The sequence below is a fragment of the Pangasianodon hypophthalmus genome, chromosome 26 (genome assembly GCF_027358585.1).
Source record: "Pangasianodon hypophthalmus isolate fPanHyp1 chromosome 26, fPanHyp1.pri, whole genome shotgun sequence".
Lineage (NCBI taxonomy): Eukaryota > Metazoa > Chordata > Actinopteri > Siluriformes > Pangasiidae > Pangasianodon > Pangasianodon hypophthalmus.
The window spans coordinates 977,354-1,000,683 of record NC_069735.1 but is presented as its reverse complement, the minus strand read 5'-3'; the positions used below and the strand labels follow the sequence as shown (position 1 = coordinate 1,000,683).

The following is a 23,330-nucleotide window of genomic DNA, read 5'->3' as shown; positions in this document are numbered from 1 at the left end:
GGACAAATGACTTCATCTCTTCTTTGAATGTATTTGTACTAAATTTTTCTGGTGTGAAATATCATATTCAGAAATGGCGATGGTCAAAAAAAGGTACCAAACTGTGTACACTTTAAGTTCAGGCTTTAACAGTATCTTGAAGCATGTGTTCAGCACGGTACAAAGACACCCCGTAGTAAACTCCCACCCCATCACTGAGTGACAGGTTTCTGTGCAAGGCATCAGAAATGCAAATGCAAAGGGAATTGTGATTCCATTTGAACTTTGGCAAACCCAATACGTGACGCTGAGGAAGTCATTGCTTCCCAAACGGGGTAATCGTACAGGGCTTTGAAATAGTTACAGGAAGTTCATTCACGTCCCTAAAACTGGCATTCTGTTTGTTTTTTTCTGGCTTTTTCCACAGAGCATCAATCATCGCCTTCATTTAGTTCACTATTTCTCTCAATATTCTCCGTATAACATCCTCCACCAGACAAAGTGAAAGTTTTTTCCATAGAGCCGGGTCAAATCTAGCTCAAGATGTGTACGTTAACCCCAACACTAACCTTACCTACCTTAGAACCACTAACCAAACCTAACCTTAACCATAAGCCAGACTCTGACCATGACCGTAATTAGAACCTTAACTTGTTGCTTGATTTAAGGTTAACACTTTCCATACAGTTTTACATGAATGTTCATTAGGTCACTATTATGGGTGTGTGATTTCGTTTTATAATTTCAACATTAATAACTCGATAACAATGAAAGACAAAACTGAGCAGTTTTTTGTGTTTAAAAGTAGAGTATATGATCTCTTGTGTAAAATTAGCTGGTCATGATCACAGCCTGTAGAGGTCACTATTAACTCATTATAATGGGGTCGAGCATGCCCTTTAATAAGCCCAGTGTTTTGGGAGTTGCATGCTCCTCCAGGTGGTGTAATCCCAGGACATTCTCCTGAAAGAAGTTTGAGATCACTGCTCTGGAATATTTTTCTTCACTCTGGTGGGAATTCGTCTATCATCAGCTGTGGAGGTCTTCCGTGGCCTAGCAGTCATTTTATGGTTACTAAACTCATCAGTTCTCTCTTTCTTCTTAATAATGTTCCAAACAGTTGATTTTGGTAAGCCTGAGGTCTCTGACTATTTTAGTCTTGTTTCTCAGCCTTATAATGGTTTTCTTGACTTTCATTGGTACAGTTCTGGTCCTCAAGTCAACAAACAGCAAAAACAGACACCAAAGGTGACCGAAAGCTTAGAATCAAGACTAGATGCTGAAAGTTCTCTTATACCTGCACAATCCAATTAAACACACCTGAGTAATCAGAACCACATGTGAAGCCCTACATCCCAAACTTCATGGTGCCTTGAAATGGGGGCTTATGTATAAAAATTTCTGTAATTTATAAATGGTTAGACTTAAATGTATAATTAATGTACACTTTAACCACGTGTAGACTGTTTGAGTACGAATTTAAAACTGTAGAGTACAGAAGCAAATACATAAATATAAATTCCCTTTACACTCGATCTCTTGGTGAGGTCATATCCTCACATGGGTTTTCATACCACTGCTATGAGGATGACACTCAACTCATCCTCTCCTCCCCTCCCTCAGACACTCATGCTTCCGCTCAGATCTCAGCATGTCTGACAGACATCTTATCATGGATGGCAGCTCATCAGCTGAAGATTAATCCCAGCAGAACCGAACTGCTGTTCATCCCAGGTGATTCATCCCCACGTCAGGATCTTGAGATCTCAGTCACTGCGTGCAACCTTGGAGTAACCGTGGACAATCAACTGTCCTTTTCCTCTCACATTGCTAATCTGACACTCTCATGTCGATTTTTCCTTTATAACATCAGAAGGATTCGTCCATTTCTTTCCACACAGACCACTCAGGTGCTTGTTCACTTCCTTGTCATTTTGAGACTGGATTACTGCAACTCTGATTGGATTAATGGCAGCTCTGCCTCTGAGCGCCATTCGTCCTCTGCAACTGATCCAGAATGCAGCTGCACGACTGGTTTTCAACCTTCCTAAGTTCTACAGCACCACTCCATTGCTGCACTCCCTCCACTGGCTTCCTGTAGCTGCTGCATCAGATTTAAAACACTGATGCTCGCCTACAAAGCCAAAAACAGACCAGCAACCAATTACCTCAAAGCACTTATCACTTATCACTGCACCACGCTCCCTCCGATCCTCTAGCGCTGCTCGACTGATCCCTCCGTCTCTCAGGCAAAGAGTTATCACACCAAATATTAATTTGGATTAGTTTTTTTTTTTTTTTACTGTTTACTGCTCTTTATAGAAGTTTTTATGTAGAAAACATAACAGCATTACTTGTACATGAAGTGAAAAGAAATAAATACAAGCTCTTCCAACAGAAGGACAATAATTATTCATTTATATGCAGCACGTTGGTCTGAATGTGTTTTTCCGTGTCATACATCTCACTGGCTATCTGATATAACCTTCGCTATGCTAAAATCTCCATTTCTGTTTTTTATTTGATTTATTACTGCAATTCTACTGCATGATTTTTTTTTTTTTTTTTTTTTTTGTAATATTGCACTTTAAGTAAGTCACACATCCTAATGTTCCATGTGCAGTCTGTACTGTAACTCTTCTACTACAGTAGGTCAGATATCCTGAAAGGTAGACAACTATAATCTAAGTAAAATCTTACACTGGTGTACAAATCATGCACTTTTTACACGGTCCCTTACTGAGTAATAAGGTTAGAATGTAAAGGTTATAATGAAATGCCTTCCAGTTTTGCTGAAATTTTGTGAAATTCTTGCTGCACCATCCACACAGACTTGCTAAATTGCAAAACGTGGGCTCGGTTTTCTCTTAGCAAACCACACGTTGTGGAGCTTAAGTCTGGAGTTCCACTGCAAGTGTGAGAAACAGCATCGCTTAGCTTCTGAAGCTGTAGAAGGGATGCAGCCAGTTCTCAGATGATGGTGTTGAAGCTCATGTGTTACCACAAGGTGTTTCTGCACAAGCTGCTGAGCTCTTTGCACGCACACGTACTTGTCTTTTGGCAGAAAATCAGATTGTTTATGGGGTTTTTTTTTAATGTTGTACTTGATTGTAGTCAAATTTGGAAGCACTGGAGGCTTCCTCACTTCAACTGGCAAACCAATATCACATGGCCAACTGATCTGTAATCTGTAAGACGCGATTCTGTTGCCTTCTAAGATCTCTGTGATGTCAAGCTCAGGGGAAACTGTTGGAGAACTTTTACCTTTGCATGATATTCCTGTATTCACTGTCTTTTCTTTTAATAATTCTTTCAGCGTTCCTGTCAATATCACTTGCATAAGGTTATAGAGAACCACCTGCAGAAGCTGTTATTACCTAATAAGGACATGTAGGAATTTGTATACGCCCTTTCTATACCATCATGAATATTCATTATTTTGTAACCAATGAGAAATCTTTTTTTTTTTTTTTTTTTTTTTGCTTACACCTGAAGATGTACGCCTCCTCTGAATGATAACTCACTCCTGCCTTGATGCTGAAGCGTGTTTCCTCTGCAGAGGAAGAATAAACTTCTCTCCTTTTCGTCTGAAAGACTGTCTGCTGCGACTTACTTAGAGAATAGAAGAAATTCTCCAACAAAGGCGATGCTGCATTAATTTGCTCACCTTTCTAGATGATATTAATTAATAATTAATGTAATTATTACACTTTGCTATCTACATTGTTACATAAAATGAAATGGTCTGGGAAGAATCCTGTGTTTGCACTTTTTAAGATGGACGGAACAGAGAATCTGGAGACTGTTTCAAAATGTAAAAAGATTTCATTTGTCACACGTCTCATATACCTGACTGTGACATCTCCAGCAATCAAGTATCTCACAGACACTGTGTGTGTGAGAGAGAGAGAGACAGTGTGTGTGTGTGTGTGTGTGTGAGAGAGAGAGAGAGAGAGAGAGAGAGAGGGAGAGAAAGGGAGAGAGAGAGAGATAGGGAGAGGGAGAGAGAGAGAGCCTGTGTGTGTGTGTGTGTGTGTGTGTGTTTCAAATCAATAAACACACCCTCATTGAATAGATTTCTACCTTTACTCAATAATTAAAGCCAGATATTAAAATTACTATTACAATTTAACATTATAAACCATAATGTAACACAGTGAAATGTCATTTTAGGTGTAAAACGCTTTAAAGCCTCTTGATCGATGTGTTAAAGATCGATTAGTAGGCCTGCTGTAGTAACGTTCTCTTTGTTGCTGTTACAGCGCCGCTTCACTGAGTGTCTATATACACACTGCTGCCACCTAGCGGCAAGGAGCCACGATTTGCACAAGAAATTGAAATAACATTAACCCTTTAATGCATAGTTTTTAACAGAATTTTAATAATTTCAAAAACTAATAAGATATAAATATCCTCCTTCTGTCTGTCTTTAGATTATTTATCAATGCAGCATATCTCCAGTCTATTTTTCTACATAAAATCTTTTTGTGTCACACTCCACCAAACGATTTTTAAAAACTAATGTTTTTTCTAATGTACTGTATAAATGTTGTAAATGTTGTAAAGGTCAAGAATATGTTTGTATTTTATTATATCTTGTTCAAAAAGGATATTTTCTGTGAATGTAAACCATTTCTGTTTACAAAACCCATTAAAAACATTACATTTCAGTTTATTTCAGTTATATACTCTATTTGCTGTTTAATATGAGTGATACTGAGAGAAAGTCAAAATTTAGATGTTAATAAATAAAAGAACCTGGATATGCTTCTATATAATTTATGCATGAAAGGGATAAAGGTGCCATAGTATTTTTTTTCCTTGAACAAATAACCTGCAAAATATGTAGAATATGATATTTAAAAAAAAAAAATAAAAAAAAAAAGAGAGAGAGAGAGAGAAAGGTTTAAGCCATGGCATAAAAGTCTGCACACTTTTCAAGTTTTGATTTTTATATTATTTATTTTAATTAATGAAAAGGGAAAAAAGGAGAAAAATTACCATCAATATAGCAAATTACTACCATTATGTCCTAACGAAAAATTTTACAAACCAAGTATAAGATTTACAATATATTCTTGCAGTAAAACAAATTGAAAAAATCATAGTAAAAAATAAATAAATAAATAAATAAATAAAGTCCTAAATAAAATAAATGAAAATAATTCACGCTCTTTGAAGATTTGTAAAACAAAGATGATGTAAAGATTTCCTTTTTTTTTTGGCATTTTTCCTTTTAATAATCTTGAGTGATTCAAAATAAATGAGCTGTTGTTGTTGTTGCTGTTCTTGTTGTTGTTGTTGTTGTTTTAAACTCAGAGTGGAGATTTCCCAGAAGCAATAAATTATTGACTTTTTTGCTGTTGTCTTACTTCATGATTTGTTTTCATTTCAGTTATTTGTGTAACTTTTTGTATGTAACCAGTCAGTAAGTTCTCCCATTTTTTTTTTTTAAACAAAAATGCATCCCGATGTTTCTAGATCTTTTCTAGCAGGTTTCTAGAAAATCAACCTGCACTTCAGTGATAATGATGAAAGATCTGATCCCAATTTAGTGACAGAAATCAGTATATGATTTTTATTAAATATGTATTTGTATTAATTATGTATATTAATATGTAAATCAACACTGATTTGTGATTATTATTATCTTTTAAAGTGTATATTTTTAGAAGTTGCTACACTGAATTTGAAACATACAGGACAGATGCAGAAATCATTAAACATACTGACGATTAATCAGTTAAATTAGGGTTTTTTGTTCCTTTTTCTACAGCTTGTATTTGCCAGTTTTCTCCGCTTAGAACTGTTTCTATTGTTTCCCATCTGTTCGCTGTCACTGTCCGTGTTCTGGTTTTCTGTTCCTGCACTTTCATGGCATTTTCCATGAAACAGAGTGAAAGCTTTATTAGGGATTTGGTTAGGGAAATGTTTCTTATACTCCCCTGTTAAATGTCTCTCAAGGTCCTGCACGCTCTTCCAAAATGGTTCAAGATTATCTTTAGAATTTCCTCCAATGTATCCACCTGAGAGTTTGAATTTATTGTTTTGATCCAGGCAGCAGAATGCCGTCCAGAAGTGACTGGGAATTCTCACTCTGTTATTTAATTTATTATAACCCGGCACAACCCCAGTTACTACATACGCACTCAGGCCTTTATTAATGCACTCATCTGTCAGAACTACAGCCATGGTCTCCTCTGTCACCCTCCACTGTCCACGGTTGAATGACTTATGCTGTGGTGCAGCGTTGGTCAGAGTGAAGGTGGCGTAAGAACAGCACTGTGTGTGGGCATGGTAAACTGGAAGCAGATGCCCTTTATCGTAGACAGAACCTACATAATCTCCATTCCGAGCCTGATTCACTATGTTTCCCAAAGCAGCCTCAGAGGCCATGTTTCGATCCAGCTGTCTACTATCCAGCTACAGGGGTAGACACACACACACACACACACACACACACAGTTTGTAGGACAATTTGTAGGAAGTATACTATACATATATATGAATATATATTTATAAATCTGAATATATAGTTATAACTCTGATTATATATTTATAGATTGTATCAGGCATATTGATCAACAAGCTCTTAATTATTCCATATTTAACTAAACCAATAAACATGCTCGGTGCAATCAGTTTGTTTTTGTCTCGATAAAATCATTATTCGTCTGCAGATTGTTGATCATTTCCCTCTCAGTCCTGCTGAATTCTGCAGAAAAGCTCCACAGCATGAACACTGTTAACGGACTGTCAGGACCCTGCGGCACTGCGGCCGGCCTTCTGTACAGTCGAGGAACACACTCCCTTTGGTTTAGAGAAGTGACGTGCACTTAAAATAATTATAAAAATATTATATAATAGTACAATATTTGCATTGATAAATGTATACAGGATGTAAAGGCCTACTGTTTTCATTAAAATATTCATTAAGAACATCTGCCTATTGACATGCCAGATCATAAAGATATATTTATACTGAGATATTCACAATTTACATTTATATATTCAGGATTTATTAATATATATTCATATTTCATATAATTATTTCCTGTTTGGCCCTTCATATTATATTTATTACAGCACAAAAGTCTTAGGTACTCTAATTTTTTTGTAATACTAATTTTGTCTTAAATGTTTATTTTGTGACTTCTGCATTAGTGCATCAGTAAAAAAAAAAAAAAACATTTCCAAAGACTATTTTCAACTAAAACTGAATGTTACAGAAAAGTGTTTGTATGTCAGCAAAGAAGTTAAACTATTAAGTAATAGATTTATTTCTGTAATATAAATATAAACACTAAATATTCATTTTGTTCAGTTTAGTTCTGTTTACTGCTCTTTACAGAAGTGTTTTTATGTATAAAACCTTTAAACTATTAAAAAAAACTTTTTAAAAAAGTTTCATTTCATTATTTTTGAAGGTTTTACAGTATTTCTTTTACATGAAGTGGAAAAGAACATTTTTCTGCAAATGTAAACACACAGTTACTCAGTGTTTAATGAACCTATAAAGTTTGGACACCTTCCAGTTGTAAAGTCTCAGAACTGAATGAACTCGTTAGGCCTTAATTAATCGACTCATTAGTTCCTCAGATCAAGATGAACAACTCCAGTGTGTAATAAATAAATATAAATAAATATAAATAAATACATCTATATTAGTATTATAGTTATTTATAATATAATGTAGTACTTACAACAACAACAACAACAACAATAGCAATAATAATAATAATAATAATAATAATAATAATAATAACAATAATAATAATGTTTATATGTTTATTATTATTATAAACATGTATTTAATATTAATTAATATAACATTTATTAATTATTAGTATTGTTTAATACTAATATTATTCATATTATTAATCAATAAAATATTAATAATCTATAATAGTTTATTAAATTAAATTGAGACTGCAAGGTCTTCTTATTTTTCTCAGACTATTGAAAACAACCAAGGAAACCCGAGACACTTGTTTCAAACTATAAATAGACTGCTTCAAGTCAATGCTGTTTCTACCATGCCTGTTTCTCAGCAGCTGTGTAATTCATTTCTTCATTTTTTCAATTCAAAAGTTGATAATGTTCGTAAACAAATTTCTGTTTCATCTGTTTCTACTACCTCATTTCACTGTTCACCTGAGTTCACTGGTGTTTTCCTTATTAACTTTCCTCAACTTGATACTGAGACTCTTAAACAGGAGGTATCTAGCATGAAATCTACCACTTCCTTGCTTGATCCTATTCCCACTAGCTTATTTAAATCTTGCTTTGATGTTTTGTGTCCTGCTGTCTTCAGTATTATAAATGACTGCTCACAGACTGGGTTTGTACCTAAAAAAAAAAATGTTGCACCGGACGACTTCAATAACTTTCGTCCTATTTCAAATCTCCCGTTTTTGGCAAAATTAATTGAGCGTATTTTTGCCTCTCATTTGTGTAATCATCTCATAGTTAATAACCTTTTTGAACCTCTTCAGTCGGGTTTTCGTAAATTTCACAGTACTGAGATGGCTTTGGTCAAAGTCACCAATGATTTGTTGATGGCTTCTGACTCTGGTGCAACATCTGTTCTTATTTTTCTTGATCTACGAGTCGCGTTTGATACTGTTCATCGCAGTCTATTACTTACTCGTCTTGAAAGAGTGTTTGGTGTGTCTGGGGCTGCCTTGAAGTGGTTGAGGTTTTATTTTACTGACCTCTCCCAGTTGGTTTCTATGAGTGGTTATAGGTCTGAGATTAGCTCTGTCTCCACTGGTGTTCCTCAGGGGTCGGTTTTAGGACCTTTACTTTTCAACATTTATTTGTCACCTTTAGGCCACCTTTTGAGCTCGCTCGGCCTTCATTATCATTTTTATGCCGACGATACACAGATTTATATACATTTAGAACCTCATGAGCGCCTTGACGTTGCTTATTTTTCTGTCTGCATTACTGAGATTAAAACATGGATGAGGAATAATTTCTTGTGTTTGAACGGTGATAAAACTGAAGTTATGCTCATTAGTTCCCGTCATCAAATTTCTAAAGTTGGTTCTCTGTCCCTGACTCTTGATGGCTCTGTTTTGGAAATCCAGAGTCGAGTGAGGAACCTTGGAGTTATTTTTGATGCAAATCTGTCTTTTGATTCTTTTGTCCAGAGTACTGTTAAAATCTCTTTTTTCCACCTCAGAAATATCGCAAGATTGCGTCCTGTGTTCAATTTTACAGTCGTGGAAATGCTGATAAATTCCTTTGTCGTCTCACGGTTAGACTATTTTAACGCCCTTTTAGCCTTTTGAGTTTCTAAATCTACACTCAATAAGTTGCAATATGTGCAAAATTCAGCTGCCAGGATTTGAACTAGGACTAGGATTGGTAGTCATATTACTCCAGTGTTAGAATCCTTGCATTGGCTCCCGGTCAGGTTTAGAGTTGTTTTTAAAATTATGATGCTTACTTTTAAAGCATTGCATGGCCTGGCACCACGTTACCTTACAGAACTGTTACATCCGTACACTCCTAATCGTAGATTGCGCTCCTCTCAGTCAAACTTGCTGGTTGTTCCTCAAACACGTCTAAGATCTATGGGTGATAGGGCTTCCTCTTTCTATGCTCCTGTCCTTTGGAATTCTCTGCCTCTTGAACTTAGGGAAGTTCAGAAGTATGATATTTTTAAAGTTCAACTTAAGACATATTTTTTTAAACTTGCATTTGCTTGTTGATATTGTATTATTTTTATTGTATTGTTTATATTGTGTTCAGCTCTTTGAGAAGCTGCTTTTAAAGGCGCTTTATAAAATAGAATTTATTATTATTATTAAATATTAATTTAAAATAAATGTAATTAATAGATTAATAGTTAATAACATTATTTTTATGGGTATTATCATTATAATACAATATAATATATTTATTATTTTAATTAACATTCATTAAAATATTTGTCATTATTATTATTATTATTATTATTATTATTATTATTATTATTATTATTATTATTGATCTCTTTAGATCATGAAATAAAACATTTAGTTGTATACCTGAAACTAAATATTTTTTAGAAACAATCATAAATAAGTTACATAAGTTATAAAATAAATAGTTAGAAGTTATAAGATACAGTAAGTTGCTCTTACCTGAGGTTCAATAAACCAGTCTCCTGTCTTTCTTTCACAACTCACTCGTCCGTAAAACCTGTAGGATGAGTAAACGGGGATTTTGTTCTTCGTGTCATAAAATGTTGCAAATTCACGTTGATTGTTTCGAGTTTGACAGATCTGTTTAAATCGAGACCCAATAAACCTCGTAGGAGGAGAAACTCTTCCATTCAGTGTAGGGAAGAATTGTGGACAGCTCACAGTAAAATCATTCACAACTTCAGCCAAACAGGCCGAGAGTGGACGCAGAAGGAGAACTACACTGAGGAGCTTCATGATGGAAGCAGACGTGGAAGAGGAACACAACGTTCACTGAAGGACGAGTGCAGAAGAATCTCAGAGTGTCAGAAACTTTATATAGAGAACACAAGTCACGCTCAATCAGCAGATCCACGTTACTGAGTCCGCCCTCTTACAAACGAGAAGCTACGTGATCAACTGTTAAACACAGAATTAAACAAAAGAAATGTGAATAAATAACTCACAAGTACGTCACTGTCTGCTATCTACTACAACCTTCGCTGCAATTCTACTGTATGACTTTTTTTTTTGTAATATTGCACTTTAAGTAAGTCACACATCCTAATGTTCCATGTGCAGTCTGTATTGTAACTCTTCTACTACAGTAGGTCAGATATCCTGAAAGGTAGACAACTATAACCTAAGTAAAATCTTACACTGGTGTATAAATCATGCACTTTTTACACGGTCCCTTACTGAGTAATAAGGTTAGAATGTAAAGATTATAATCAAACAGCTTCCGGTTTTGCTGAAATTGTTGTACGTGTACATATATGAGATCTCTTACATGTGTGTATGAAATATGAAAAGTACCGAATTCCTTTTACTATGGAAGTCTTCCACTTGTGTGTGTTTATGATTTTCATGCCACAAAATTTCATACATACAGTATGTGTGTGACATAATAACTGCATAATGTCCTACAGGAACCCTCATACAAACACAAGCACTTTTTGTGTGAGACGCATTTCTTGCTGCGTAAGAGACAACCACCATCCACACAGACTTGCTAAATTGCTAACTTGTAGACTGCACAAAAACACGTGGGCTCGGTTTTCTCTTAGCAAACCACACGTTGTGGAGCTTAAGTCTGGAGTTCCACTGCAAGTGTAATAAACAGCATCGCTTAGCTTCTGAAGCTGTAGAAGGGATACAGCCAGTTCTCAGATGATGGTGTTGAAGCCCATGTGTTACCACAAGGTGTTTCTGCACAAGCTGCTGAGCTCTTTGCACGCACACGTACTTGTCTTTTGGCAGAAAATCAGATTGTTTATGGGTTTTTTTTTAATGTTGTACTTGATTGTAGTCAAATTTGGAAGCACTGGGGGCTTCCTCACTTCAACTGGCAAACCAATATCACATGGCCAACTGATCTGTAATCTGTAAGACGCGATTCTGTTGCCTTCTAAGATCTCTGTGATGTCGAGCTCAGGGGAAACTGTTGGAGAACTTTTACCTTTGCATGATATTCCTGTATTCACTGTCTTTTCTTTTAATAATTCTTTCAGCGTTCCTGTCAATATCACTTGCATAAGGTTATAGAGAACCACCTGCAGAAGCTGTTATTACCTAATAAGGACATGTAGGAATTTGTATACGCCCTTTCTATACCATCATGAATATTCATTATTTTGTAACCAATGAGAAATCTTTTTTTTTTTTTTTTTTTTTTTTTGCTTACACCTGAAGATGTACGCCTCCTCTGAATGAGACATAAGGGGAACACACACATTGTATGACAATTTGTAGCAGCTCTAATATCTATCTATCTACACACACACACACACACACACATATATATAAAGGAACAGCAAATACTTATATGAAACATTAATCTATATTTATAAATCTGAATATATAGTTATAACTCTGATTATATATTTATAGATTGTATCAGGCATATTGATCAACAAGCTCTTAATTATTCCATATTTGACTAAACCAATAAACATGCTCGGTGCAATCAGTTTGTTTTTGTCTCGATAAAATCATTATTCGTCTGCAGATTGTTGATCATTTCCCTCTCAGTCCTGCTGAATTCTGCAGAAAAGCTCCACAGCATGAACACTGTTAACGGACTGTCAGGACCCTGCGGCACTGCGGCCGGCCTTCTGTACAGTCGAGGAACACACTCCCTTTGGTTTAGAGAAGTGACGTGCACTTAAAATAATTATAAAAATATTATATAATAGTACAATATTTGCATTGATAAATGTATACAGGATGTAAAGGCCTACTGTTTTCATTAAAATATTCATTAAGAACATCTGTCCAACTTAAACTATTATAAAAGTTAAACTATTAAGTAATAGATTTATTTCTGTAATATAAATATAAACACTACATATTCATTTTGTTCAGTTTAGTTCTGTTTACTGCTCTTTACAGAAGTGTTTTTATGTATAAAACCTTTAAACTATATAAACATTACTTTTTTTAATTAATAACATTTATTCATTATTAGTATTAGTTATAGTATTTGTATTAATAATCAATAAAATATTAATAATTTATAATACTTTATTAAATATTAATTTAAAAGAAATGTAATTACTGACTAATAAGGTTAGAATGTAAAGGTTATAATGAAACGCCTTCCGGTTTTGCTGAAATTGTTGTACGTGTACATATATGAGATGTACATATATGAAATATGAAAAGTACCAAATTCCTTTTACTATGGAAGTCTTCCACCTGTGTTTGTTTATGATTTTCACTGTTGCATGTGCATGCCACAAAATTTCATACATACAGTATGTGTGTGACATAATAACTGCATAATGTCCTACAGGAACCCTCATACAAACACAAGCACTTTTTGTGTGAGACGCATTTCTTGCTGCGTAAGAGACAACCACCATCCACACAGACTTGCTAAATTGCTAACTTGTAGACTGCACAAAAACACGTGGGCTCGGTTTTCTCTTAGCAAACCACACGTTGTGGAGCTTAAGTCTGGAGTTCCACTGCAAGTGTAATAAACAGCATCGCTTAGCTTCTGAAGCTGTAGAAGGGATGCAGCCAGTTCTCAGATGATGGTGTTGAAGCCCATGTGTTACCACAAGGTGTTTCTGCACAAGCTGCTGAGCTCTTTGCACGCACACGTACTTGTCTTTTGGCAGAAAATCAGATTGTTTATGGGTTTTTTTTAATGTTGTACATGATTGTAGTCAAATTTGGAAGCACTGGGGGCTTCCTCACTTCAACTGGCAAACCAATATCGCATTGCCAACTGATCTGTAATCTGTAAGACGCGAGGGAGAGCTTTCTGACACTGGGCAGTAGGTTTCTCTCCAGGATGCCTCGATAGTCTTGAGCCTTCATTGTTCCCTGCACAGATTCAAGGCCCTCTGTGCCAGACGCAGCAAAGCAGCCCCAAAACATGACTGAGCCCCCTCCATGTTTCACAGTAGGTATGGTGTTCTTTTCTTTGAAAGCTTCATTTTTCTGTCTGTGAACATACAGCTGGTGTCACTTGCCAAAAAGTTCTAGATTTGTTTCGTCAGTCCAAAGGACATTCTACCAGAAACTTTGTGTCTTGTCAACATGCGTTTTAGCAAATTCTAGTCTGGATTTTTTATGTTTTTCTTTCAATAATGGTGTTCTCCTGGGTCTTCTTCTATGGAGCCCATTGTTGTTTAAAATGCGATGGATGGAGCCATCAGATAGTGACGCTCTTTGACCTTGGAGGAGTTCAGCTTGAATGGCTTTGGATGTTTTCCTTGGCTCTTTGTCAATCCTTCTGATGAACCTGGGGTTGCGTTTCTTCTTGCGGCCATGTCCTGGGAGGTTGGCTACAATCCAATGGACCTTATACTTTTTAATAATATTTGCAACTGTAGTAACAGGAATATCAAACTGCTTCGAGATGGTCTTATAGCCTTTACCTTTAAGATGGGTATCTACAGTTTTCTTTTTGAGCTCCTAAGACACATCTCTCCTTTGCTTTCTCTGGTCCATGTTCAGTGTGGTGCACACAATGATACCAACCTACACCGTGGCATGTTTTCTCTCTATAAATAGGCTGATTGGCTGTTACAAAGATTGAAGACACTTGTGACACTAATTAAGGTTAAACAATTAGTTTGAAACATGATTAGAATGCAATGATTTCTAATCTTTTTTAGGGGTACCAAGAAATCTGTCCAGGCTGTTTTTAGATTATCTTGGTAAAGGAAACAATAAGTCATTTCTCTTCACAATTTTATTGGTTTAATCCACCACATCACAGCTGAAGTGATCAGGGTGACAGGAAGAAAGGTGCTGGGTGTGTCATCTGGAAGGAGGAAAGAAGATAAGGAAACTTGGTGGTGGAATGAGGAAGTTCAGGATAGTATCCAGAGGAAAAGGTTAGCCAAGAAGAAGTGGGACATGGACAGGACTGAAGAGAGTAGACAGGAATACAAGGAGTTACAGCGCAGAGTGAAGAGGGAGGTGTCTAAGGCCAAGCAGGAGGCATATGACGAGTTGTACACTAGGTTAGACACTGGAGAAGGACAGAAGGACTTGTACAGGTTAGCTAGGCAGAGGGATCGAGATGGGAAGGATGTGCAGCAAGTTAGAGTTATTAAGGATAGAGATGGAAGGGTGCTCACAAGTGAGGAGAGTGTACAGAGGAGATGGAAGGAGAACTTTGAAGAGCTGATGAATGAGGAAAATGAGAGGTAAAAAAGAGTAGAAAGGGGTAACCTCTGTTGAACAGAAAGTAGATAAGATTAGAAAGGATGAAGTCAGGAAGGCTTTGAAGAAGATGAAAAGTGGAAAGGGAGTTGGTCCTGACGACATCCTGGTGGAGGTCTGGAAGTGTCTAGGAGAGGCAGCAGTGGAATTTTTAACTAGTTTGTTTAACAGGGTTTTAGAGAGTGAGAAGATGCCTGAGGAATGGAGAAGTAGCGTATTAGTGCCGATCTTTAAGAATAAGGGTGATGTGCAGAGTTGCAGCAACTATAGGGGGATAAAGTTGATGAGCCATACGATGAAGCTATGGGAAAGAGTAGTGGAAGCTAGGTTAAGGAAGGTAGTGGAAATTTGTGAGCAGCAGTATGGCTTCATGCCCAGAAAGAGCACAACAGATGCAATTTTTGCTCTGAGAATTTTGATGGAGAAGTATAGGGATGGTCAGAGGGAGTTGCACTGTGTGTTTGTAAACTTGGAGAAGGCATATGACAGGGTGCCAAGAGAAGAGCTGTGGTACTGTATGAGGAAGTCAGGAGTAGCAGAGAAGTATGTCAGAGTGGTGCAGGACATGTATGAGAGGAGCAGGACAGTGGTGAGGTGTGCTGTAGGTCAGACAGAGGAGTTCAAAGTGGAGGTGGGACTGCATCAGGGATCGGCTCTGAGCCCCGTCCTGTTTGCTATGGTGATGGACCAGTTGTCAGCGGAGTTCATACAAGAGTCTCCTTACACAATGATGTTTGCAGATGACATTGTGATCTGTAGTGAGAGCAGGGAGCAGGTGGAGGAAAACCTGGAGAGGTGGAGGTTTGCGCTGGAGAGAAGAGGAATGAAAGTCAGTCGTAGTAAGATGAGTACATGTGTGTGAATGAAAGGGAGGGAAGTGGAACAGTAAGATTACAGGGTGAAGAGGTGAAGAAGCTACAGGAGTTTAAGTACTTGGGGTCAACAGTCCAGAGTAATGGAAAGTGTGGGAAAGAGGTAAAGAAGCGAGGGCAGGCAGGTTGGAATGGGTGGAGAAAGGTGTAGGGAGTTCTGTGCGATAGAAAAATATCAGCGAGACTCAAGGGGAAGGTGTACAAGACAGTGGTGAGACCGGCCATGCTGTATGGTTCAGAGACAGTGGCACTGAGGAAGAGACAGGAGTCAGAGCTAGAGGTAGCAGAGCTGAAGATGTTGAGGCACTTTGGGAGTGACAAGGTTGGACAGGATTAGGAACGAGTACATCAGAGGGACAGCTCATGTTGAACGTTTAGGGGACAAAGTTAGGGAGGCCAGATTAAGATGGTTTGGACATGTTCAGAGGAGGGACAGTGAGTATATTGGTAGGAGAATGTTGGACATGGAGCTGCCAGGCAGGAGGCGAAGAGGAAGGCCAAAGAGGAGGTATATGGAGGTAATAAATGAGGATATGAAGCTAGTGGGTGCAAGTGTTGAGGATGCAGAAGATAGGGATAGGTGGAGAGTGATGATTCACTGTGGCGATCTCTGAAGGGAAAAGCCGAAAGAAGAAGAAGAATCCACCACATGCTATGGGCAGGCAGGTATATATACAGTATATGAGACTATTGCTTTTGGTTTAATCACTTTTCAGGAGCAATGAATCATTGTTTCAAAGAACTGTAATTTTTAGCAACTCATTGTAAGGGTGCCAACAAATTTGTCCACGTCTGTATATCCCACCCCTTGACAGGTGCCAACGTAACAAGATAATCAATGTTATTCACTTCACCTGTCAGTGGTTTAGCATAGTAGACAAACCGGACAGTTATCTGTTCCTATTACATGTGCTAACTCTAAATGTGAGGTTTTGCTAGCTGATGAAAAGGTATTTGACCTTCAGTTTGAATTAATTTTTTAGCAACTCATTCATCTTCACTTTATTCTGGTCAGGGTCACGGTAAATCCGGAGTCTATCCTGGGAAACACTGGGCTCAAGGCAGGAGAATTCTCTCCGGATGGGAGGCCAGTACATCACAGGGCACCATGCACACACACATTCACACACTTTTATTTTGAAAGATTAATGTACCTCTGTTTTACCTTTAATTAAAAAAAGAGAAAAATTATTAGGCAAAAATCAGAGAAACAGAGAAATAGGAAAAAAAAAAAAAAAAGAAAGAAGTGTTGCCATTTGTCAGATGGGATAAGAATTGCGGCAAATATTTGGTATCATTTTCGTTTTGTTGATATTTTGTCTTTTTCATAATTAATAAAATAAATTTGAACATTTGATACATGTGATAATGAGAAAAACCTAACAAAAATTTCTTGTTTAAATAAATTTGGGTATTTTTTTAGTTGTCCTTGAATACTTACTAAATGCTAAGATTTTTGTTTGTTTATTTTATATCTACTTTTATATATACTGTGTATACGGCATTCGAGCGTATAAGGCTCACTTATTATTGGTGGGGGCGTGGTCACCAATAGGGGCGGTGTTAAACCCAAATAACCGTTTCTCAGGATCTGTAAGTCCAACTGACGTTCTGCATCGTTGTGCTAATCTGTTAATTGTATTCTTAATGATTACTAATCAAAAATGGCCACCAGGACAATATTTTCGACGGTGTTTGAACCCTGCAGATCGCAGCTTTATTTGATATTGTTTTATTTTGTCTGCAAATTCACAAGACACAACAACAACAACAAAAAAAAACAAAATAAAGAATGCACCAACATCAACTTTATTTCATGTGCGATGTGATTTTGGCACTGTTATGGTTCCCACTAACGTTTGTAACTCACTTATTTTGATTTGCAGTTGCATTGAGTTGACGTCTAGAGGCTCTGCAAAACTCCCTTTGTGTCTGTGTAAACAATAATCGGTGAAATGTTAACATCCACCATCACAAAGCAATGTCAGACATCTCCTTCTCTCTCGCTGTCTCTCACAGTACGGTGGGATCTTCGGCCACACGGGTCTTGAAGAGCGTGATCTCGTCCAGATGGCAGAGCGGCATTTCCCTGATCACGTTCCCCAGTTCCTCATGGAGAAGCGGGTACACCACCACGCTAAGGGCTGGACGGGACGCGGACAAACTAGAGGAAGAAAGTGACAGCCTTGTTCAACACTAATTGTTTCATTGTTGAGCTACTAATAGAAATGACATGTTCCACCAGTCGTCAATGTCCCAGGTAAGATTTACTAAATCAAATTCTTCAAGCGCAGGTAATAAAGCCGGACTGAGATGTTTGAGATAACTGCGTTCTCCTGTTTTGCTTGGAAAGAGCAGATAATATCAAGACTCGAAACCAGGACAGAATAGGACAGGACATAACTTTAAAAGTATTTATAGTATTTGTCTTAAGCATCAAAACACACTTTTAAGACATCACTAAAAATCAGAAATAAAATGTTATGCCAAACATTGTCTCAGCCTTTTCTGGCCACAAGATTCAGAATCAGGAAAGCTGAAAGCTGAAATCTGATTGGCTCTCTGCATTTCAGTGTATACGGTGTATTCACTTCGAAAATTTCAAAAAATAACGTTTTTATTTTAACGTATAATATCTGTATATATGTGTGGACGAGGACTACAGTATAAAACAGTGAATGTGGTACATACTGAAATGATTAAACACTAACAAAGTGCATCATCAATGTAAAATGTTTAACTGGTAAAGAGAGAAGAGAGAAGTACGTGGACTAAAACCAACCTGTCCAGCAGTGTTTTCTGCAGGGTTTTGCAGGCCACGAGCGTGCCGCCTGTGAACATGTGGAACATAATGACGTCGTCGCAGTGCTGCATGAAACTGACGGCGGCCGCATGCTGGAACGTTCCGTGGCGTGAGACGAGACAGAGGCGCTGGAGGAGGCGACAGTGAGCGAGCGCGTCAAAGAAGGACGCGTTGGCGCTGAAGTACGGCTGCTCCAACCTGTCGTGTCATACGCAAATACATACAGCAACTATGATGTATATACTAAATGATCAGATTTCAATATTAAACAAAATGATCATGATTATCAGTTCAGCCATTATCCACTCAGTGTGTGTGTGTGTGTGTGTGTGTGTGTGTGTTCACCTGAACTCCCTGAGCTGTGTGCAGTGTTTGAGCGCCTCCTGCAGTGCCGGTGTGTAATTCACAGTCTTTAAGGACCCGAGGTTGGCCAGAGATAACACCTGAAGGTCCTTGCACCCCAGAACGAGCTGTATGAGTCCGGAACCCTTCAGGACCCCTGGCAGGTGAGCCAAAGTAAGCCTGCGCAAAAAGCGGAGCTTTCCCAAAGCCGCCAGCTGGGCATCTCCGACCTGGAAGGACCAGGGGCAGGCGGCCGGATCCTTGCGCATGGCTGGCTCATACCTTGGCATGGCTGACAAGAACCCTGTTCCAATCAGCTCCAGCTCAACCAGATACGGGCAACCATTTATTAGCGGGCGCAAAAAGGACTCTGCTTCACCTTCCTGCTCTTCCTTTAGACCCCCGGTGTTGTCAAGCATCGGCTGGTAGGCAGGAACGCCAATGCGACGATTCTTCTTCAGCCCGAGTAGTAGGGACTCAGAGGACAGTTTTGTAGCCATATCCGGCTTGTTGGCTGGTACAGGTGGCCCTTGTGACAGCGCGCAAGCAGGCAGTGCTAACGAACGGAGACGACTAAGATATCCAAGAGCCCCACAAAGATGCCCGTCAAGCTTTTCCGGAGTGGTATGATGGTAGTGTGTGGAGGATAGATTTAAGTGGGTAAGTTGCGGGCATGATTCAGTAAGAGTCCTGATGCCCTCAGCGTCCACTTCCTCCTCAGTTTTACCGCGCAGGTTGAGGCTGCGCAGTGGTGAAAGTTCGCAACCGGCACCCAGCAACACACACAGTGGCTCAAATCCAGGCGCTGCGCACCGTGACACATTCAAGTAGGCTGGACATCCGTGTCCCAAAACCCGCCTCAATGTGGCTCCGTCTAGCCACGTCTGAGGAAGCTGAAAAGCACTGATTGCACTCCCGGCTGATAAGATGCCCTGAGTTAGTAAACCAGTGGAAGCAGGAATAGGTGAGGCAGGACCGGGCATGGCAACGACCAACCCAGTGAGGCCCTCGGGTACGCGCATGCTAAAAGCGGCCAAGTAGAGACTAAGTAAGGCACGGTTGACCTCTCCAGGTGCCAATCGTGCAGAGAACCAGTGCAGATTGTGGTAGCGCGGCACACTGCTTTGCCCCACCAACAGTTGGAGGTGTGCACTGGGCTCGTGCCAACCCTCAGCCACTTCTAAGTACAGACTCAAGCTCTGTAATGCACCACAGCATGGCACGACACCATACGACGGCGTCAGGAGGGTCTGTTTCAGCTCGCTGAGCCGCGCCAGGGCCGCTTTGCCCTCGGTGCTCAGCTGCTGCAGGTCAAATCCCGTGCCGATGTCCAGCGCCAGTGAGCGCAGCAACCGCAGTGAGCCCAGAAGGCGTGAGAGACGTGCCGGAGTCACACGCCAGCCTGACACATCTAACCGGACGAGTCCAGCGCAGCGGATTACAACATCCAGCGTACTTCCAGCCAACCAATAGCAGCCGCTCGCATCCAGAGTTTGGATGTCGCCGGACAGCTCCTTCAGCAGTCTCTTCACAGCTTCTTCAGAGGCCTGAGAGATGAAAGAAAATAATAAACCAACGTTGAAGTTGAAAAGTCAAGGCAAATAATCGTGAATACTCAATGAATAAAAGCTGATCCTAGTTTCAGTACTCACTCGGTACTCTTTATGGAGCTGTATGTGAGAAATTAGACTCTTGTCCTGACACAGAGTCTGAAGTTTCCGACACACGCGGCTCACGCTGAGCACCAGGTCGTAACTGGGGATGTAGCTCAGGATGTGCAGTAAAATCTCGTCTGAGAAGTCGGAGATGGTGACAGAGGATTGAGAAATACTCTCCGGAGAGCACTGGGCCTGAAGAGCGAGAGTGCACAAACATGCAAGGGCTTAGAGATGCGATTATGAGAAATTACACTTCCACAACTTTCACACTTTTCTTAAACGTCAGCCAATCTAGCCAATAGATGTTTTTAGTGTTCAGATTTTACTTCAGTTTTGCACAAGCCCATCCTCCAACATCCTTTCTGCTGAAATTATGAATGCCTCAAAGAGGCGGTGTTAAGCAGCTGTGTTCCAGGTGGGGGCGGAGCTAATTTCAGGGCCAGAAAAATGTAAACAATAACCAGGAAGACAAAAGTAAGTGCACTGCAAGCACACGCTTACCCCAAATGACATTTTCCGATAAGTAGAAAACAGATCATTGTTTCCTGGATCACTGCTTTAGGGTTGTTTGGCTGATATGTGAATATTAATCAACTCATAACTCATATGGGGTTTGCATGGAGGGCAGGTAGTACTACTGGAAATAACGTCTTTATATCTTTATCATTTTATATTTGCACATATTTCTTTTGCTTATCCCCCTCAGCTGACTTTCCTATATGGTGTGTGTATGTTATTTATTTTTCTCATTTAAATCAATCCATCCTCAACATTTTTGAATGAACTATGGAATTACAGCTGTTTTATAATGATTAAATTAAACTCTCTAGGTGTCAAGTTCATTATTAACTGTAACGGCTGCTAGTCAGATATAAACTCGCTAACTGCTACCTACCGGTTCTATTGGGTTCTCCATGTCGTCTTTTTTTTTTTTTTTATTAAGAAGTCACTTCATACCCGCATATATATATACATTATATACAAATATAAACCCATGCTAATGTTTCTAAAACATAAAAAAAAAGCTAATTTTAATTTTGGGATAATATTTACTCGTTAACACAAAACTAGTAGTTCCGCGGTTCTCTCAGTGGTAGGAACGTATTTACAGACGTACCAACTTCCGGGTGGTGCATCGAATTCCTTCCCCCATACGTTAGCTTAATTTATTTATTTATTAACTTAAAATAAAACAATAGTCCAGGCAAACACGTTAAAGTGACTAACCCTATATGAAAGATAGTCAACTGTGATTAGCATAATCACATTTGTATAGTGATACCTCTTTAGTGTTCTTTTATTTTTAGCACTTTTAGCAACGGCTAACATCGCTCCCTATTGAGAACACTCGTGTACTACAGCACTGCAGCCGTTTCATCAAATCCTTCTGAGTGTAAGTTGTGCTCTTATATACTGAGTAGAGAGACTTTTGAGAGTCAGTCCACGTAGACGTGAGATTTTTGCTAAACAAACAATCTAAAGTGAAGGAATGTTTCAGAATAATGAAACAATGAAAGGAGGGGAAATGAAATAAATAAAATTGAGTCCAGAATATAAATTTGTGTTGCAGACATACTAGGCAGTCAGGGAGTGGAAATCATAGAGCAGGGCAACATGTTTTCTATCATAAAAACTGTGATATTATCTATATTAAGGATTAAAATGATGTTACGCAAAGCCCTGACTGGTTAGAAGGTGCTGATTATTTTCCTGTAACAGCAGCCCGGACAGTAGTTCCGGCTGTAACTCCAAATCGCAGGTTTATATTAATGCGCTGGTTTGGTATGTTATCGTTTCCATAGTAACAACTCATTCGAATCTAATCTAACAGCTCTAAATAACCTAAACCTAATAAATTAGTGATTAAAGGCATGCTGTTATTTGACACAAGACAAACATACAGGTATAATTGATGCTATGATAACGTTTTCTGTGAGGAGACGTTTATTTAACATTTGTGGAAGGAGTCTCCAGTTTCAGTGCTTTGTATCATATTTTTTCCAGCACAGGACAGAGGAGTTTACGCATTCTGGTTTCTCAGTTGCATGACAAGCTGCATATTTTTTTTGTCTTATGAGCATCAAGAGAAAGAATAAAGAGAGGCTGGTGAGGGAACGACTGTTTATAGCTGCTGTAACGTCAGTGACAACAGGAACAAACTTGTTTTGTGACCGCTCCACAACATTAAATGTTGATAAAGTATGCGATAAAGTATGCGATAAAGTATGATGCGTCATTCCTTAAAAAAAGAACAGTTGTAATTATTGGCACATTGCTGTTGTATAAGAGGAATAAAACACTTTAGTACACGCTGTTATTGGAAAATAATCAACTTCAGGCTGGTAACTATAACTCACATTGTGGCTCATCACACCACCCTGTCATAGTTTATCATTTTCCTGTAACAGCACACCCCCACGTGGATTATAGCATGAATTGTCATCAATATGACAATATCATGAGGAAACCATATTTGCACCTTTTATGCCCTAAAATGGCCAGTGTAGTTTGTGTGTTTGGATAGTATTATTGTTCTGTGAGAATTTTTAGTAAATACAATATGCAGATCCTGGGAGGCGTTTCATAAGTGTAGGGTCCAGTGCTTGTCACTGTTAGCAGTTTAGATTAGCATATACTAAATACATAAAGTATTTCCAGAAAAGCTCACTTGGTTTAGCAGTAATATAAATGAAATCATTTTAGTTTCTAGAATGAAGACAGTATTTGCCAAATTTGTGATATATTATCAATATTTGTGATAACCAATCAGGTGCTGCGATTAGTATAGGATTATTTGCACCGTTAGTCCAGTAAACTGCAG

At 38.5% G+C, this 23,330-nt stretch overlaps 2 protein-coding genes across 3 annotated transcripts; both read right to left on the bottom strand.

The window, feature by feature from the left end:
- Positions 1-4,480: 4,480 nt before the first annotated feature.
- LOC113535412 (endonuclease domain-containing 1 protein-like) lies at positions 4,481-10,753 on the bottom strand. The gene is made up of 2 exons (XM_026928683.3): positions 10,113-10,753; positions 4,481-6,402 (listed from the first exon to the last, which is right to left on the bottom strand). Exons 1-2 carry the CDS (start codon positions 10,407-10,409, stop codon positions 5,728-5,730), a joined length of 972 nt encoding a protein of 323 aa, XP_026784484.3. The 5' UTR covers positions 10,410-10,753; the 3' UTR covers positions 4,481-5,727.
- A 6,739-nt stretch (positions 10,754-17,492) lies between these two features.
- fbxl18 (F-box and leucine-rich repeat protein 18) lies at positions 17,493-21,846 on the bottom strand. 2 transcript variants are annotated; one of them, XM_026928726.3, is made up of 5 exons: positions 21,405-21,846; positions 20,504-20,701; positions 18,855-20,398; positions 18,489-18,707; positions 17,493-17,870 (listed from the first exon to the last, which is right to left on the bottom strand). In XM_026928726.3, exons 1-5 carry the CDS (start codon positions 21,423-21,425, stop codon positions 17,720-17,722), a joined length of 2,133 nt encoding a protein of 710 aa, XP_026784527.3. In that variant the 5' UTR covers positions 21,426-21,846; the 3' UTR covers positions 17,493-17,719. The 2 variants fall into 2 exon arrangements, with proteins under 2 accessions (XP_026784527.3, XP_034155843.2); XM_034299952.2 differs by lacking the exon at positions 21,405-21,846 and adding an exon at positions 21,011-21,397.
- Positions 21,847-23,330: the final 1,484 nt, after the last annotated feature.